At 40.3% G+C, this 20,486-nt stretch overlaps 1 protein-coding gene across 2 annotated transcripts in view; it reads right to left on the bottom strand.

The window, feature by feature from the left end:
* Window positions 1-20,486, bottom strand: part of tsnare1 (T-SNARE Domain Containing 1) — a 196,207-nt gene that overhangs the window by 99,147 nt on the left and 76,574 nt on the right. For both annotated transcript variants that reach the window (XM_072680070.1, XM_072680069.1), the window contains 4 exons: window positions 17,650-17,740; window positions 17,194-17,268; window positions 16,953-17,009; window positions 8,372-8,530 (listed from right to left, as the gene is read on the bottom strand). In XM_072680070.1, coding sequence (XP_072536171.1) covers window positions 8,372-8,530; window positions 16,953-17,009; window positions 17,194-17,268; window positions 17,650-17,740 — 382 coding nt within the window. The remainder of the gene's footprint in view (window positions 1-8,371; window positions 8,531-16,952; window positions 17,010-17,193; window positions 17,269-17,649; window positions 17,741-20,486) is intronic.

The following is a 20,486-nucleotide window of genomic DNA, read 5'->3' as shown; positions in this document are numbered from 1 at the left end:
ACAGCCAGAATAACGAGGAGACCGGCAATGAGGATATAAACATATCTTTAGCATCTGACCATGACTAAACAGCTCCACCACCCCCTGGTAAATGAATCCCTTTGTTAGTATTACAACATAGGACTGAATGACATTTGTTTGTTTTGATACTGGAGTATAGATATAGAGTTAGAGTCAAACTATTCTAATTTGATCTAAATGGAAACATCCGAACACAATTTTGGGGTTTCTAAAGATGTTATCTAATAGGCTAGCAGATACTGAAGTTCATGTTTGATATATGGTTAACCGGATGTGATTTTACCTGCTTAGCTGCTACTACCACTTGTTACTACCATTTGTTAACATGGTCAGGAAGTTAAAAAAAAAAATCAAGTTTCAAATATTCAGTATTTAACTTTGTACACAAAAAAGATAAATACATGATGGTGTACTTCAAAGGTGACATAGATTAACCACTTTTGGTCCTCTGAAGTAGCCAGAAACCAGGCATCAGCATCACTTAATGTGATTGAGTTGTTAAAAAAAAAAGCAGAACAATATTCGAACTTTGGAACGTTTTGGTCTGGATTTCTTTTTTTAAATAGCACTTTTTTGTTCAAAGAAGGGTGTGTTCACTTTCTTGTGCAGCATAAGTGAGATTTATAAGTCTCAGGTGGGTTGGGGGGGGGTCAAGTAAGAAGTAAATTATTTGAGTACTTTTCAAATTGTTTCGTTTCTACATTCAGCTTATCATGATTTGTTTAATTGTTTAATTAATGAAAGTAAAATAAGCAGCACAAATTACTGGTTTAAGCTAAATTGACACAATTTACTCTAGTTGTAGAACATAACTACAAGAGTAAAGAATCCTTAAGCAAACTGTGTGCTTCAAAACTAAATGTATGAACCTGTTATTTATGACAACATGGAAGGTACGTGTACTGTAAAAACAAATACCATGGCACTGAAGCAAGTTAAAACGTTCTTATACTTTTCAATGTTCTGCAATGGAAGCCTTCTTCTTAGACTTGCTCAACTGTACAGCATGTATTGATTCTTTTAGAATGCCGACTAGAGACTCAACAGTCACATTTAACTGCTTTTCCTTGATGTGATTCTTGCTGCCAGTCCATTTTAGGGCAAGACATTCTGAAAATAAGCACGTTGGCTTTTATTCTCTGACAAATCACCTCCAGTGGAGTTTACCCTCAACCATGGCTTGTGCTCTTTGGAAATCACTGCCTCAGCCTTGGAAGCTCCTGGGCATCCAGCTTGCCTGAACCCTCACACAGTGACAGTATCTCTAGGCTATCTTCCCTGCTGAAACCCAATACCCCTTGAAGTCTTTTCCAGCATATCAAGCGCTATAATCAATAGCCTGACCAGAGGCTTTTCTCAGCAGCTCCTCTTACAGTAATCTCAAAACCCAGAATCCCAGCAAAAAAGTCTGCTATGGCGTCTTCTAATCCTACTCCTCAGAGCACAGTGGATATAGGGAGAGAACAGATAGTGCTGAGGGTAGTGATAAATAAAATAAATAAAATAATATATAGTGCATCATGTAAAATCAGCTCACAATACAAAGCACATTTACAGCATGTTTTAGTACAGGATTAGAATTTTCAGATATGGTTCAGGCAACACAGTCAAGGAGACATGACAGACTCAAATGGGCCCAGTGAGACTGTGAAAATCCACCTCTTCACTGTGAATTGAACAGGAAGTGTGGAGAAATTGTATGGAAATTATAGAGACAGCCAACAGGTTGCGAATTGACAGAAGATGCATAACACTGGGACACATCAAGGTGTTTTCTTTTCCTGCACCACAGTGATGCTATTCCAAATGCCTTTTCTTTTGCCCTACCACCATTAGAATTGCATGGATGCTTGTATTGAGTAAATATTGACTAGCAGATAGAAGATAAAGCAACTGACATAAAGCAGAGAGACGAGAGACAATACAGCTCTGCAGAGACTGACAGAATAACCAGTGATGCACAGTCCGCTCCACTGATCTCTCTCGTTCCTGGCCGAATGTTATGCAAATACATTTCGCCAGACAAAATCAGATTGCTGAAACGTGGCACGATAAGCGTAAATGAACATTATGTGGGAGGGAAGCACTACAGATGCACTAAGATGCGAAAAGGTAAGATGAGGTCAAGATTTGCAACTTTTTCATGTACATAACTGCCCATGTCGATCCAAATAGATGAAAACTTCCTAAATGTGGATAGTTGGAGCCAGCAGACCAATCTGGATTAGCATAGCAGATAAATGCAACATTTATCCATGTAAGGCTACAAATACAGTATAATCATTAACATGCAGATCATTTACTCTTCATTCTCACAGTAGGGATTTCCTTCTTGCCACCTCCTGTAAAAATCTAACCTTGCGTGGTCTCTTTCTGATGGTAGAAGCTGTTCTTTGACATTAACTGTGTGCAAAAGCTACCTGTAGGTCCTGGGACGACACTTTAGGGTTGTTTGAGACTTCTTCATGCATCTTGCGGCCTGCTCTTGGGCTGAACTTGCTATAGGACGGTCTGACCTGGCCATGTCGGCAGTTGTACCCCTTGTTTTCCAGACAGTGGAACTGCTGATTTTGAGAGTTCTAAGATCTTCCTAACCCCTACAACCTTCTTCTGAGGGCCTCAGAGAGCTCTTTGGATCTGGATCTGGTTACATAAGACAGGATCATTCATCTCTAAATATTGTTAAACTGAAGTATTCATTTTTATATATTTAAATAGCATTTTATATGTTTAATATACATCAAAAGCTGTTGTGGTCTATTCTAACTTTTCAAAGCTGTAATTTGCATACAGGATTTGTTAGTTTTGTCTCTTGTTTATATTGTGCAAACTAATAAAAAACAAAACAAAATGGTCATTCAGATATCATCATGCATCTGTAATGCAATATAATATATATATATATATATATATTTTTTTTTTTTTTTTTTTTTTTTGCAAGTTACAGTTTGTTCCACCTTCTGTTGTATCTTCCACCCTGAGGTAGTTGGTACAGCCTGTACTGTATTAAGAAGTCAAATGTAAACAGATGCATAGGTCATATTTTTATGTAGGGCTGGGAAAAAAAAATCATGAGCTGGCACCCTCTCCAGTGAGTAAGCAGACAAGAAGATGGAGGGATATGAATATATGAAAAAAAAATTTTTTTTTTAAAAATAGGTCATGAATGTTGCAGAAAGAAGTCCCTGCTCCTGTGGGTCAGTTGCACTAGCCATAGTCTAGCTAGCTAAGCTTAGCATGACATGTTGCTAAAGGCTTATAGCTTAAGGTTTCCAGTGGGAATTTGTGCTTGTGAAATTTGTTTCTGCATCATATTATTATGCAGCTGTTTTTTTGTTTGTTTGTTTGTTTTTGAAGCAGAACGCCTAAAAGTCATTGGACCTCTGCCTAAAATGAAGACAACACCAAATGACCTTTCAGGCAGCGCTTTCTTTGAGCAGAATGCTGGACGCAGCACAATAATACAAGAATGGATATGGACAGAAATGCGAACATTCAATCTCTCAACAACAACAAAAAAAAAAACTCCCTGGAGTGCTGGAGAGAGAACAGCAGGCAGAGCTGCGAAAGCCTTTCTGTCCGAGTGAACGAGGGTTTTCCACCGCTGACGACATAATCCCTGCCAAAAGGTCACAATTGCTCCCTGAAAAGGCGGCCACTAATTTCCTTAGGGGAAGGGTGTTATGAAGCAGCCTTGACCACTTTGCACAAAGTTCCCATGGACAGTCTCAGTTAGTCCACACTTGGATATGTGCAAACCAATCTATCAAATGTTTGCATTTAGTCTGAGAAATGAAATGTTCAGCAACTTTTGTTTGAATTCTGGCTGCTGTTATTAAAATCTGCAAAGTCTCTGCAAACAACAAACGGCGTATTAACAAACCTCTAAATGATATCATTATCTGCATTGCTTGTATTAATATTGAATTATGAACAAAGTAAAGAAAGCTGTTTTCCAACTGTTTTCAAACATCAGCCTCAGTCTAGCCCTGCTCTAAACTCTGTAAGAGACCACCCTACATTATCAGTTTCTCTGGTTTTACTATTTATTGGCTTATGTGTTTAGGGAAATGAACATTTGCGTTGTATTTCATAAACCATGTACAACACTCCCCCTAAATTTCTAATATTTAAATATTTAGAGCATGTATTTGCAGAAATGACAGCTGCTCAAAAACAACTGTTCAAATAATGCAAAGAAATGAGTATAATAATTATAATGCAAAAAGGTTATTATTGAAATAACAACACAGTACTAATATTTGAACTTTGAGAGGATTCAAAAATCACTATGGTAAAATAACCTTGACAGTCAATCACAGCTTCCATTTCTTGGAAGGCTCTCCACTAGTCTTTCACATTGCTGTTGGGACTTTGTGCCATTCATAGTCTGCGAATTCAGGTAACTCAGCTTTGTTTGATGAAATGTCTGGAATAAAATGAAGAAAAACAATTAAGTGGTCTCTTTTTTCCCCAGAGCTATTTAGGAAGGGTCATTTGCATTGAGAACACAGCTAAATTACAGCTACAGCTGTACTACAGTCTAGTCCCAAACCATAGCAGAGGCAATGTGGAGAATGCTGGGTAGGCTAATTCACTTCCAAAAACAGCCCATGGAGACTTATCTCTATATTTTATATCTCTTATATCTATAACTCTATCTACACATGTACAGATTGGAATGGCATGGTTTTCATTTCTAGCCAGCTATGATGTACATTCTTAAAAAAAAAAAGGTGCTACAAATGGTTCTTTGAGTGAAGCAATAGAGGAATCACATTGGTTCCATTGGTACCATGCCCATGCCATAGAGATGTGTGAGTGTGAAGAACCTTCAAAAGACCCAACATATTTACTCTTCATGTAAAAGGTAATGTAAAAGGTTCTTTTTGCAGCACCTTTCTTTTTAATATTGCCCCCCTTGCAGTATAAGGAGTCTTTGGACAGCTTCTGGAAATTGACTGTACTTGACTGCCATTCCCAACTTACAGTAATCACTCTTACCAAGCATTATTAAAATGTCAATTCACACATGACCTAAACATGGCATACCTAGTCTGCTATAAAGGAAAACAAAGCTCCTAAAGCCCTCATTTTTCACTTTTGGGATTGTGTTTGTTTGCACTATACATAGTAGAGCTGGGCAATATGACAATATTTATTGTATTATGATGAATTTTGTTATCATGATCCACAATATGCTTTTCTGAGCAACTGCATGTTTCATTACAAACAGTGTAATTAGTCTGCTTTAATTAGATGAAGTGCAGCAGATGTTGAATACAAATCACTGTGTTCAGTACAGAAGAGTATCTGAATAGTAGTTTTTTTAAGAATCTGTCGCTACTGATGTGTTTAGTCGGTGATGACCTGTATCGCCTTTAAATAACGTGATATAGTATTTTACCATATCGCCCAGCCCTATTTTATAGCATATTCTTTCCTTCTTTTTTTTGTTAATAACTTTCAGTGATTTTTCATACTATTAACATTCACTGCATACCAACAGCACAGAGGGAAATGACTTAATTACAAAAACTACAAGAACATGTATAGATGTAAATACGTAAAGAAGAGTTCAATTCTTATGCAGGTTGTCTTGATATGGTTTGTCTTCAGTGATTCAGCTTTAATATCTTCTTTATAGTCACTCCTCCATACATGACAGTGGTAAGCTGGGCTCTCGATATCGTTGGCTAGTGCACCTTCACCTTCACTTCACTCACTGTTGGCATCTCTGCAGCTTCTCTCAGTTCTCAAGTTCTCATCACTATCTATAATTTGAGAGTAGATGCAGGCGGCCACTGGGAGAAACTGATACAATTTGTCAGAGCTTTTTTGTTTTTTTGCTGTTATAGGAGACTTGTGTGACAAGAAACCAATGTTTTTTTAAATATTAGTTTAGTTCTAATGATAATCTCACATCACACATCCAGCTTATCAAGGCTTTCAGGAGCAATATCAGAGACGGAATTAAATCTCTCATTTCTAAGTTCTGGTGCTGAATTCTGATTGCTGTAGCACTGCACATTACCTTGCAGCGTTTCAAGTGGTTTCAGACTGCTCAGTCGTGGTTTTCTTTGAATATGTGATCATGTTAACTAAACCCAAAGCATTTTCTGAGACCACATATCACGTGGTCTCAGGCCACAGAGTCATGGTTTTCTGTGTATATGTAAACACTAGCCTCAGATCCCTTTAAACGGGCCCAAACTCAGACCAGCTCCTGAGGTGGTTGCAGCACATTTGGTGGTTGGTTATTTTGTAGTCTGTCTGATTTGTGAACTGTGAAAAGAAAACAGCCCTGCACTTTAACTTGATGGTTGGAAAACCTTGAGGCTTACCGCACAAACACAGAAAAACTCTTCCATCACTTAGCGGGTAAAACAAACTGCCTAGTAAAAAATAATATATTGGCATATTTAAGCAATAAGCAGCACTGGCTTATTAAAGTAATAAGTCTGGAGAGGTCGTGTGTTACAGTGATTTGTAAAAATATTTCAAAGCCGTTTTGGTTAAATATGGTTTGTAATTATGGTTTTTAATAGATCATGCTATTGGAGTATTTTACCCTGGCTTCAAATGTGGCTCAGTTGGTGAGCTGATCTTTTATATAATGAACTTGAACACCACCACTACCCATAATTCTAGAGTAGTTTATGCATGAACAGAACGTGGTCTGAGATCTCATCAGTGCTGAAGAGGACCAGAAAGTGAGTAGAGTTCTCTAAAGTTCACTTAAAGTGTGAACACGAAAAGCACTCAGAGTCTAAAGGCTGGCTTTGCAGACCCAGATTTAGCCCTGTTTTGGACTAAGCAGCAATGTCCATGATGTGTCACTATTAATAACCCAATATTAATAACCCAATTTAGTCTGAGCCAGCCACAGGAGCCCCTCGCATATAGTTTACTGATTACAGTTCTGTTAAAGTGGAGGGGAAGCAGCTGAATTTCAGAACTGAAGAGACACAATTGCATCACAGCACAATTCCTTAGGACTTTATAAACTTTATAATACACTACCAAAAATAGAATAACCACTTTTGGTTCCAAAAAGAACCATGCTTCTAATACAGATGTTATACAAGGTTTATATAAAGGTTTTTTTTTTACCAATTTTAAAAGATCTTCACACTCACACATCTAACAAACATGGTTCTATATTTGCTGAATTAATCACACATTTGCTGAATTAATCAAATTAATAAAAGCTATTAATATGCATTATGGCTGCACAGTTATTTGATCAAAACTAGAACATTGTGTTATATTGTATTTAATTATACTGATCTGTGATACTGTAAAAGAGCTAAAAGGCTGTGGCTGTTCTTTAATCATAAAGCCAAACGCAAATAGGACCAGGGTTGTTTTCTTTTCTGACCACAATAAGAACCATTCTGTGATGACCTCGGCAGGTGAATTCGGTTTGATTGTGGCTCTGTTTAGAGGTTAACAAGCATTGTAACCATGCCTAGACCTTTTTCACAATCAAATTTCAGTAAAAAAAAAAAACTTGGCCAAACCTGTTTGACCTTATTCCCCTCAATAAATAGAGTGCGTAATGGAGTTATATACTCTGTGTGGAAATGTCCTACAAGTGTATCATTGTTTGAAAGCAGCGACATCATTGTTTGACACAGCTCTTCAGACATTTACTTCAAGCTACATAGAAAATAAAAGTGAGAAAAGAAATGGCAAAATTCATGTTCTACACCCTCTAACAAAATTGAATTGAAATGTGAAAAACAATAAAGACTGCAAAGTGTGTGTGACCGCTTGGTTGAGTTGCCCAGTTTGGGTAAACTGAATTAGACGCTCACGTTAGCTCAGCATAAATACTGCACATGTTGCCAATTTCCTTGGTAGCCTGAAATGTATGTTTTACCTTCAGATTGGAATATCTTTAAAGTCACTCACTCTTTACATAATATAATATGAGCTAATAGGACACATTAATTCTGCCATCATAGCTCAGACTCATCGAAGAACACTGTGCATTAAGTAGCTAAAGCTAGAGCTATAAACCTTTACACTGACAGTTATTTGAGGCTGTATCTAAAGGGGTGGACATATATGTTTTATTTAGCACAGGAACCTTGATTATATTCTAAGGTATTACAGTGACTGTTCTGTAGTACTTGTTAGTTCATGCCTGGAATTACCCTAACTGGGCAAATCAACCAGCTGGTTGACTTGTGTATCCACTTCCTGTATGGGTCACTTTGAAGAAAAAAATAACTGGAAAGGTACTAAACCTTTTTTTTTTTTAGTGAGACTGTAAAAGGTTAGGCACAACCCAGACATTTATCCACATGCATGATGCAGTTCGTGGGATACTGTCTACACACACCTCTATCTGTAGCAAAGCTTCTTCCCTCTGGCGCAGGACCTCCACATCCTCCTCGCTGATCTCCGACAGAAACGCCTGCTGTCCCTCTCCCTCCACGGTCTCTGCTGTTCCGAACAGCGCTCCTTCCTCACACAGCTCAGTGAACGGTGTCTGGGGGCTCTACATACACATACACACAAAAAACACACCACCATACCACACCACAGACAAACACACAGACGAAAAAAAAGAAAAAGATCATGTGTTAGGTTGAGGAACACTGCGGATGAAGCTCCAGCTGTTCACAGATTTCTAGCTTTGTGCTGTTTAACCATTAATCATCAACACTTAGCACAGCATGGGATCAGTAACTTTGCAAACATATTCCGAGCCAGAACTCTAGGAACACACTGGCATTTCTGCAGGATTTTCTCCCCCGAATAGGTTTTATTTAGTTAGACTTTGTTTGGCAGAACTTCGAAGCAGACCGGAGATGCGATATGTGGGAGTTGGTCACTGAGACAGCAGCACACGGATCTGTTAATTTATTTATTTATTTCTTCATTCTAATTGCATATGTATGACATAGAAAAGCCTGAGGCGTGTTATTGTTCCTGCTATCCACTGGGTGACTCACTGTATTCCAGTTTTCTCTCCATCTCTGAATTAGCACAGCTAATAGGCTGCGGCTCACTCCAGCACCATGACACTGCGAAGAGCTGCATCTCCCTCAGGGCTGCTCAAAGTTCTGCCCACTCCTTAAAGATGCTGTCTTTACTTAGTTACCATACACTGATAGCAGCCTATCTATCTACAGACTGACACGGGCTGCTCCCTGTGATTCATCCACCCACCAGCTATACCTAGCTCGGCTTCATGCATACACTATATCGAGATCCAACAGTGCGGAAAGATTGTTTTTTGTATTTACAGCTGTCACAATTATGAAATTAATGTCAAATACATAAAAAAACATGATGCATAATCCAAAAAATTCAAAGTTCTGTTAGATGTTCACTATAAAGTTCACTATACGTCCAATACAGTGTGTAGACATCTGCTCATCCACTGTTTCCTCTGAAATCAGAGGACCTAATGTTGGATGATCACTTCTGGATCACAAACGCCACTCCAACTCATCCTAACGGCACTGAAAGAAGCTCCAGCGCCCCAGAGAACGCAGATCTACCGCTCAACAGCCCAGTGCTGTGGGGGGCTTTATATCACTCAGGCCGATGCTTGACACTGAGCCTGGTAATCTTAGACTGGACCGGAGCGTCCCACTGCACTGGAATCTCTAATGGTAAGCTGTGTGTGCACATCTGAACCTCTGTTCAGATGGTGCATTTAAGGGGGTGTCTGGATCCTTTTGGGTATAAAATCAGAGCAGGATCTGTGGTATTTTTCTATTATCACAAAAGGCTATATTTAGCTGTTGGGCATGAAGAGGTTAAAAAGTGGCTTTTGAGTAAATACACACTGTTACAGTAACAGTAACTTGAAGGTGCATGTGTGATCTTTGTGAAACAATACTTTACATGTCGCAAAATCAGAAAGGTCATCATTTCAAGCTGGGAAATTTCCAGTTTGAAGCCACTTAGGGTGCATATGTTATGCAATCAAGCTCTTCTGTCTCCCACTGTGGTCTTAAATATCCTATTGCAATAGCCTTAATGAAATAAATGTATTTTTAATCCCATAATTCAGCCTGTGTGGGCCTCTTATTGTAGGGTTTAAGGCACTGCTTTAGGTGGAAACAAAGAATTGCCAGCACTCTCCTTATCTCTCTTTTTTTTTATAGTAAATTAAAGATACTGACTGCTGATGTTTACAACACAATAAATGTATTTACTCCACTTACCATTTATAAAATTATAAATGTTATCATATGTAATACTGTCTATAATAATCGAAAAAGGCAACATCTCTATAATAGAATATTGTTTACTGTTGTGTGTGTGTGACAGCCTCAGCCACTTATAAATGTTACTTGTCTTATCCTAAACTTAAAAAAAAACAAAGGTAAAAACAAGACACCTATATAAACTTGTAGATGCTCACCTGATATTCAACTAACATTCAACTGAATGCCTATTAAATGCAACTGAACTCATTTACATTTACATTGAAGGCATTTAGCAGACGCTCTTATCCAGAGCGACTTACAAAAGTGCTATTTATTTGCTATTTACCCAAGAAAAACCTCAGCTAGTTTGAATACTAAACACTGAAGTCATTACTTTTTGCCCAAGTATTCTCGAAAGAGGAGTCTTTAGTCTACATTTGAAGACAGCGAGCGATTCTGCCATTCGGACACCCAGGGGAAGTCCGTTCCACCAATTCTGTCCGTTCCAGGACAGAAAAAAGCCTGGACGCTTGTCTTCTGCGGATTTTGAGGGATGGCGGGTCGAGCCGAGCCATACTTGAAGCTGGAAGGACTCTTGGTGCGGATCGGCTTTTGACCATTGCCATCAAGTATGGAGGGGCTGGTCCAGTCTTGGCTTTGTAGGCCAGCGTCAGGGTTTTGAATCTGATGCAGGCAGCAGCTACAGGAAGCCAGTGAAGAGAACACAGCAGTGGAGTGACGTGGCTGAATTTAGGGACATTGAAGACGACTCGTGCCGCTGCATTCTGGATAGATTGCAGGGGCCTGATGGTGCGCAGAGGGAGACCAGCCAGAAGAGAGCTGCAGTAGTCAAGTCTAGAAGCAACAAGAGACTGAACGAGCACTTAGGCGGCCTCTCTAGAGAGGAAGGGTTGAAGTAAAGATTAAAGGTTTAGGTTAAGGTTACGGTTAGGTTTTAGGGTTGATTCAAGGATAAGGGTTAGGGTTAGGTGCAGGGTTACATTCAACAGACACTCATTAACATTCAACTTAGTTCAGTTTGCATTTAATACATATTCAGTTTAATGTTAGTGAGCATCTACAGGGTGTCTGTTACAGACCATTTAAGTAAAGTGATACCAAACTTTCCTATTAATCAGTGGTGTTTGTTGTCTGGACAATATAAATACCAGGACTATCAGAACTATGGCATAATCATAACAATACACTCAAAGTCGTACTATACCTTGGATGTGTGCTGTGTTTGTAGGCACAAGACCAAAGGCACAGTATATCATGACTTCTCATGTATTATTGTGGAAGCTAATCGAGCAGAACTTCCTATATCTCCATCCATTTTTTTTTCTGTGTGAGCCTTACGTAAGTATCGCGCTGCCCTCCCTCGAATGCTGATGTATTTTTCCATATATACAGTCTATAAGCTGCAGCGGAGGTCCAACAAACTGTAAACCCCTTTAGTATTCTGTGAAGGTCTTCATACACTCTACCAAAGATGTAATCAGATCTTCATTTAAGTCAAAACTAAAACCAATTCAGTTGTGCCTGAACTGAAGGTCAAACGATTGTGGGTCTAGCTGCAAAAACAACGTCCTAAAAAACACCAGTTAGTCTACCAAAGAATGGTTGAAGCAGAAGAAAGTTTGCATTGTAAGTTTGCATCAAAATTTAGAATTTGATAGAAATTTCATGGCAGGACCCAAATCATGGAGTTCATGTAAGAAAATCCAAGCCCACCACTTAGTTGAGGCAGTTCTGCTGGGAGGAAGGGTCCAAAATTCCACCAAATCAATGTTTGGGACTGATTAACAGAACTGCTTACAGGAATCGGTTGACTGAAGATATTGCTGCTCGTGGAGGTCACAACCGAAAGCCAAAAAAGACATACTGGTTCTGGACATACTTATACTTATACTGTTTATCTGCTGCTAAGACTTCACTGAAGATCTAATGACATTTTTATTATAAGAAAAATAATAAGTTAATTATACAGCCCTATATATATACACAACAACAAATAAGGCATAAAGGACACACATACACACACACACACACAGGCAGACAAACGGTTCCCCAGCAGGCAGTGGAGGAAAAAACTCCCCAGACCAAGGTGCAAAGTCATTTAACTGGTCCAGATTGAGTTCTTATAAGTGGAGAAAAATTCCTCTCAGCCCCAGAGGCCTCAGAGCAACTACAGTCGCTCTGGCTGCTGGAATGGAAGAGCTCCAAGCCGTGATGTAGAGATATCGCCAGGCCAGGAAATATCCCGACCGCAATCTAGATATCCTCTAGTGGTGGTGGGCCCGAGAAAACACCTGGTCCGTGATGCAGAACTGCTACAGCATTAAGCCCTTAAAAACGTCCATGCTGCGATCTTGAGTTGGGAGTACTAATAGCTGCAATGTAGCAATCTGTACTCTTAGGCAGGAATTTGAGAGGCATTCAGAAAACTCACTTTTGGCCAAAAGTGGAAAAGAAATCGTACAACATAGGACAAGAATAAAACAAACAAAAACAAAGCAAATGCAAAGCAGCAGCTAATATGTGTACATAAATCATATTCATAATTCACTCACCACTAATTTAGTAAGTTCATCAGTTCAGTCAATGACAACCTCCAAAATGTCATATACACACACACACACACACACACACACATATACACATATGTACATGGACAAAAGTATTCAGACACCTGTTCATTCATAGGTTTCACTATCACTATCCAGGGAAGGCTTTCTACTAGATTTTGGAGCATAGCTGTGAGGATTTGACTGAATTCAGCAACAAGACTGTTAGTGAGGTCAGGATGTTGGATGATTCCCACCCAACTCATCCCAAAAGTATTGGAAGGAGGACCATCAGGCATGGTACCAGTAGGTTTATGTTAATCTGTCTCAGAGAATCCTATCTGCTTCTGAATTTGCACGTGTGTCAGCAATGTGTGCGGCTGTAAAGTAGCTGTGAATGCATTCAGATGTGTTCCCAAAAATATGGTGTGTATATATATTGTGTGTATATATATATATATATATATAACCCCAAGTTCTGCTTGATAGATCACCACCAGCTAGATTAAGAGTAGAAAAAAAAAGCTGTAGAAAAAAGAAAAACATTATCTGGATTAGGTCCAGCGTCCAAAGCAGATAAAACTGTGCTCCCAAAAACCACACACCTCCTGCATGTTTAACAGGGGAGGTTCATTTCCATTGGGTTCAGAGAAGCTTAGAGTTGCAAGCTGGTTGGAATCTGGATGTTTTAGAGGAACGCGTCTGGCCTTATCCTCAAACAACTCGAGACCCTTTCCCCTGCGGAAAGATTTCTGTACAAATTGGAGTCAGTTTGATGATACGCTCCGAGATTGCCTGCACAGATACTGGATGGCTTCCTGCTTTGATCTCCAAGAAATGAGACTCAGGTGGAGCTCGGCAATCAAACAGAGCCCAAATGGTATCTGCTACTTTACAAACGACTCCGCCGCATTGTTTGCTTGCCTCGGTTGTGATCTTTCGCCTGCATATTCCTGTTTGACGGCTCTGGCTTGTGAGGCGAGCTGACAGCGGAGATGGAGACGGCAACACGAGGGAGGCAGCCACAGGTGACACAGCTGCACATGAAAGCGACTCCAGACACTACACGGTGTCGCGTGGAGTGAAAGGGGGTGGGGAAGTTTGAAGCACAGCTGAGACTGCAAGCTGTATCTATGAGCTGCCATGTCTACATCACAGGTGCATGACAGTTGAGGAATTCTGATGTGCAGTTTTTAGAGTGACATCCAAGTACAGAATTCTTTTTGTGTGTGTGTGTGTGTGTGTGTGTGAAAGAGAGAGAGAGAGTGAGTGTGTGTGTGACAGTCTGTCATATTTGAAGGGATACGACCTCATGCACGTCTCTTCTCGTGCACTTCCAAAAAAACGGCATTCAGCTCCGGCGGCAATTTACGGAAAGAGCTTGGAATGTCTGGTGAAATGTCTTATTTAGACTAATCTCAGGCCCTGAATCATTCAGAGGGCGCGGTGTATTTCAAAAACAGCTCAGGTTCTGTCTGTCAGTCAGGTGTCTTTGACGACAAAGCTCTATCTCTTAGCAGGCAAAGCTAAAGTGTCGGAATCTGCTGCCTGACTACATGTTGACGAATCAATCATATTCCGCCCAGCAGCCGCACACGAGTATGTGCAGTATCACTACCATTTTTTTTTTTAAACACGTCGTCTTGATACATTAAGACACACACATGATTTAATCAAGCACATATTATCCAAGCCGCCCAGGTGTCCCGCTGCATAATCTACACTTAAACAGTTAATAACACGCTTGCTGGGAAGTCCATGCTAGGACGCAGACAGGGACAATATAGAGTGAGAGTGGTTCGTATAGCGTGTGCGCGCAGTCAGTCACGGGTGCTTTATCTCACTGTCACAGGTTCACCCAGCGTACAAAAGAACAAAGGCCGGGGAAGACTGGTGCACGGCAAGAAATGACGTCTTGGAACAGGGAAAGCATCTTAAACGCAGGGCAGCTGCGGGTTGTCAGAGTAATCGACTGTGCCAAAGCCGTCAGTGTGTCGCATATTTAAGCTTTCTTCCTTTTTTCTTCCAATGTGCCAAGAGAACACATATCATTCAAATGCATAGAGAAGAAAAAGCAGCCATTGAGAGGCTGATCCTAACACTTACTAACACACTGACAAGTCTCTCTTTGCACAGATTCACGGCGGCTTCCTCCAATAATGCATTTCATGGCAAGTATTATGCAAACACTGCTGAGAAGACTGCTTAAACCAGAGACACACACACACACACAAAAACACATTCTGGTGAGAAATGTGCAGGCCGACGTCATTCGTTTTTCCTATCAGTTCCATTCCCACCTAGAAAACACACTATTCCATACCAGTACATGTCCTTGGATAAGACTCCTAATACTACATTCACCTACCTCTGTAACATGACTACATGGTAATTCACTCTGGACAAGAACATCCGGCATGTTGTAAATGCGAAATAAATAAATAAATAAATAAATAAATACGTGTGTGTGTGAAAGGCTACAGCCTGGATGTATCTGTTTAGCAGCCGCAGTGGGGAGTTCGAGATTTGAGCGTTACTCAGCAGCTCTACTGCACATCATCTGTAGAACGATGTGGGGAATCAATATGCAAGACTTTTTAAATACTATACCCGGATTTTGCCCTTTTTAATACAATAGTGACATCTGATGACTCAGATTCATGTATCCACTGGATCTGACTGATGACAAATGCTCTAAAATGTAACTTTAAGAATGTAAACAACAAGACAAGTATGCTGTATTGCTTTTATCGCAGCATGAAGCTGACCTTAAAATAGCACCTGTAGCTTCCGCACCATTCAAGGCAGGACAAGCGAATTCCAGTAAGATGCAAGAGAATAGCTTTATCCTGTTGAGAGCATCTGTGCTTTATAGTGTCACAGATCAGCTCCGATTGTTCCGATTTTGAGGTCAGAAATGTTATAGTGAGGTTATGTGATGAGGCACCGCCAGCAGAGCATAATTTTTCGGTGCTGTTTTAGCGAATAACGATGGAAACACATCACTGGAGTTAGCTTAAACGAGCACACAGCTTAAACGAGCAAGTGTGTGGCAGGTAGGATCAGCAAACTTGTGCTGATTAACACAGGAGTTGCAGTGTTTTAGGGCCGCGCTGTGTGCTGGGGAAAGCAGGTCAGATGAACTAGTGGAACGTCACGTTCAAAAGTGCCTTTGGTTGAAAAGGGTAGACAATGCTTAGATGTGGTTTAACAAGCCTATTTACAACCCTGTTCATTTGCCTCAGAATAAATCACACCGTTTTTCCTTTTATGTTGAGCTTGTGGGGAAAAAATTATGAGCTCCGAATGTATTGGTTGGCTTAGCATAGTCTAGTTTTTAATACTGTAACCTTTATTATTATTATTATTATTATTATCATTATCATCAAGTCTTTCCAGATAGAACTGCTATTCTCTCTGGGTCCTCTTGGAGTCTAGTCAGCCCTGTGTGCTGTTAGCTAGCTTAAGAGACTGTACTGTATGGTTAGCTTTTAGCCACAGGGCCACCGTGTGGATACCCGCAGCAGTGTTTGCTTCAGTCGGCCCTTCTATGAGCACTGTTTCAGCCAGTCTTCTAGCCTTTTCAGCCTCAAAAGGCTTTTACTGGCTGGCTGGGAGTATATCTATTTCAGGGGCGTAAATATTAATGAGTCAAAACTGTGACAAAACAGTTAGGGGGTTTTGGGGTTGCTCTTTTTGGCAGCTCTGTTTTGGTTTTGCCAGAGACAACAGTGTTTGAGATTCCCAGAATGTCACTTCCATGTAGGGCAAGTTCATTTCTGTACCACAGGAAATGAAGGATATGAAGTCTTGCAATTTTTCAATGTATGGTTGAATGTATTTGGCAGACACCTTATTCAACACAATTTACAAGGTAATCATGCTTCAGATGGAGAAAAATGAGATGTTAGAAGCTTTAGCTAAGAACTATTACTGGTATGAGATGAGGTGTTCTTTTCTGGGTGAGGAAATGAACCCCAGGTGTCTTTGTGGAGAGCAGAGGTAAACCCACTGTGCTATACAAACACCTTGTGTCTACTTCTGACACTGTTATGAGAGAATTATAAGACTAGTGAACCTTATTTCTGATCTGTGAAATGAACTTAATAGACTCAGTTGCGAGTGAAATGATCAAAACTTGCACAGAAACATGCTGGTTATGCTGGTCTCCGTAGATATATCCACTCACCTGTTTCCTGTCATTTTGCGCAGGAGGAAGTAAGGCCCTTGAACGGTCTGCAATTTTCTGATGCAAGAAGACAAACAATATTAATCTTCATATGCAATGAACAGACACCATCCAAACAAGGGCTCAACTGAAACAGACTTCTTCTGTTACTTTAAATTAGACATCATGCGCTGTCTCCATAAACACTAAGTGTTTACACATTATCGTGTGCATGAAAGAAGAGCTCTTTCCATGTGTTCACCTTCTGCAGGTCACCATAACGCTGCACTGACTCCGACAGCTCTGTCTTGAGCCTGGTCAGACGTAGGCGGTCTTGCTGCGGAGAGAGAAGTCATTATTTAGTGACTAAAATGAACAAGATGAATAAGATGTGTCTTAATTTGAACCATTACATCATTCAGCAGCTTTATCTGGTTCCTGCATGTTATTTCCACTACTTATTTCAATGCAGGATACAATGACATACAGTGCAAAGCAATGTGTAATGTGGTTAGACGATACGCTGCCAGTTGTCCGGAAATCATATATTCTGCTAACGATTCATCACTGAACATCCTAGGCAGGTCATGATTAACGTACATTGTATTTAGGTCTATAAAAGCAATGCACAATGTACAGTACTGTAGGTTTACGAATAGGATGATACACGAGTGCAAGGAAATATACGGACGCAAGCAAAATCAAAGGAAGTCTTCACCCGTGAGGAGCCGCTGATGATGTCAGAGAGCTGTTTGATGAGTTGGCTTGTACTTGTAATAACTTTATTTGTTTGCTGCTGTGTGGAGTGTCTGGAAAAGAGAGCGAGAGAGCAAAAGAGAGAGAGAGTTATATGCACATCATGGTCAACGCATTGACAAAGGACATTTACATTTACTTATCCAGAGCGACTTACAAAAATGCTTCACTGTTTATTTAGGAAATCTTGGCTAAGCTTACCTAGTTTGCATCGTCTCAGATCCAACCTCTACCTGCAAGCTTAGATACTATTAAATACAAAAGTCAGTATGGAGACCATAATACTTGGCATTACACTTTGACCAAGCACTCTAGTACAACATCCGGAGAATTCGACCCTTCCTCTCTAGAGAGGCCGCCCAGGTGCTCGTTCAGTCTCTCGTCACTTTGAGACTTGACTACTGCAACTCTCTTCTGGCTCTCTCATCAGGCCCCTGCAGCTTATCCAGAATGCAGCAGCACGGGTCATCTTCAACGTTTCTAAATTCAGCCACGTCACTCTGCGTCACTGCTGCATTCTCTTTACTGGCTTCCTGTAGCTGCTTCCCGCATCAGATTCAAAACCCTGACGCTGGCCTACAAAGCCAAGAACGGACCAGCCCCTCCGTACTTGATGGCAATAGTAGTACGGCTCGGCTCGACCCGCCATCCCTCAAAATCCACAGAAGACAAGCGTCCAGGCTTTTTTCTGTCCTGGCACCGAAGTGGTGGAACGAACCTCCCCTGGGTGTCCAAACAGTAGAGTCGCTCGCTGTCTTCAAACGCAGACTGAAGACCCTCCTCTTCCGAGAGTACTTGGGCGAATAGTAGAGTATTATGGTCTCCATATTGACTTGTGTTTAGTAGTGTCTATGTAGTGTTTACTTTTAGGTTGTTCAAACTAGCTGACGTTATCCTTGGGTAAATAGCAAAGCACTTTGTGAGTCGCTCTGGATAAGAGCGTCTGCTAAACGCCTTAAATGTAAATGTACTCTTGGAAGAGGAGGGTCTTCAGTCTGCGTTTGAAGACAGTGAGCGACTCTGACGTTCGGACACCCAGGGGAAGTTCGTCCCACCACTTCGGTGCCAGGTCAGAAAATAGCCTGGATGCTTGTCGTCAGTGGATTTAAAGAATGACGGGTCGAGCTGAGCCGCAAAGAGCTCGAAAGGATATTCGTACAGATCGGCTTTTGACCATTGCCATCAAGTACGGAGGGGCTGGGCCATTCTTGGCTTGGTAGGCCAGCGTCAGGGGCTTGAATCTCATACAGGCAGGAAGCCAGTGAAGAGAACGCAGCAGAGGAGTTACATGACTGAACCTGGGAACAGAAACAGAAAGAAAGAAAAAAAGACTAGAAGATAGAAAGAGAGACAGAAATAAATGGGGAAAGGAATGAAAGATAAGAAGAGAAAGGAGACAGAAACCGAAAGAAAGAAGGGGAATGAAGAGAGCAGTTGAGAGAGAGAAGCTGAGATAGAGAGAGATAGAGACAGAGAGAGTTATGGGTCTTGCAGGGCTATGGACCGAGTCAAATCACTGCAAACATGGCAACTATCCTGAGGGGTAAAATTTTGGGCAGTTAGCCCGGCTAGCCTCGCATAGATTAGGCTCAGCCAGTTAAGTGAATCAATATTAACGACTGCGTGACATAAGAAGCTGGCTGTGCAGTGCGGGCCTGTCCCAGCTGCAGCGCTCAGCTGATGAGCGAAACGCTTTAGGCCTCAGGCATAACTCCACTGGCCCCCTTCTGCGCAACTCAGAGATGGAGGGAAACGCAAGAGCGGCAAATAAAAAGGAAGACAAAATGCAGTAATGCGATCAGACAGCTTGAGAATGGAGCACACACTCCGCATGCCACATTTTATACAGCACGGATAAGACCGCAAGTCTGCAATGAATAACTTAAGAACAGATACACAACTCTAAAAATCTTAGAAGTTATCTTCAGTGATGACTAAAGCATAATGTGATTTAATATCATATCTATCTATGATTTGGAAATGTTTGAGTCATTCAATGAAATTCCATTTCCATTTTGCATGTTGCATTTCCAACTGTTGGAATTTCAACATGAAAGGATATGCTCATCCTCCAAAAAGCACATTTTTCCACCTCAAGTATAAAATCCTTATATCATCCTTTTTAACATTTTTAATTTAGACATGGGAGTCATATTTACAATAAATCGTGAAAGGATGGTCATAGTTCTTCATGTTCTTGATCTATTTTTAAAAATATATAATTTTCTTCGCATTGACAGTGTACAAACAGTTTGCCCTATCTGTTCTGAGTGACATGGTGGTTAAGTTTATTTTTTTTTGTTCCTGGCAGCTCCAAAATAATATTACATCCTATTTGTGATATAATTTAAAGCAAATCGTGTGATGGGGCAGTAAGTCAAATTCATATTTTCAATAAATATAACATAATACATATACATAATACATATAATACGTAACCAAGAACATATAATTCTGGGGAAAATAAATAAATAAATATAATTGGCAAATAAAAACAGCTTCCTCACTGTAGTTTTCATAATGAGTCTAAAATTGTGGATGGGACTGTAGTATTTTGGATTATTTTCTGTGGTCGCATCACCTGACGTTTTCTTGGTTGACAAACTAAGTTTTACATTTAGAATCTTGACAAAGTTAACACATAGCCAGGGAAACACATATACTTGTGTAAAAATAAATACATAAGCATTTGGTGAAATTATGATGCAAATAATGTCAATAATGTTATAATCCTGTGACATAATTAGCAACTGCTTTGTAGAATGACCGTGTAATAACTGTGTTATTAATTGTGTGATT

Source organism: Salminus brasiliensis, chromosome 5, assembly GCF_030463535.1.
Source record: "Salminus brasiliensis chromosome 5, fSalBra1.hap2, whole genome shotgun sequence".
Classification (NCBI taxonomy): domain Eukaryota; kingdom Metazoa; phylum Chordata; class Actinopteri; order Characiformes; family Bryconidae; genus Salminus; species Salminus brasiliensis.
Note: the sequence above shows the minus strand (reverse complement) of the source record. Positions and strands in the feature narration are given on the sequence as shown.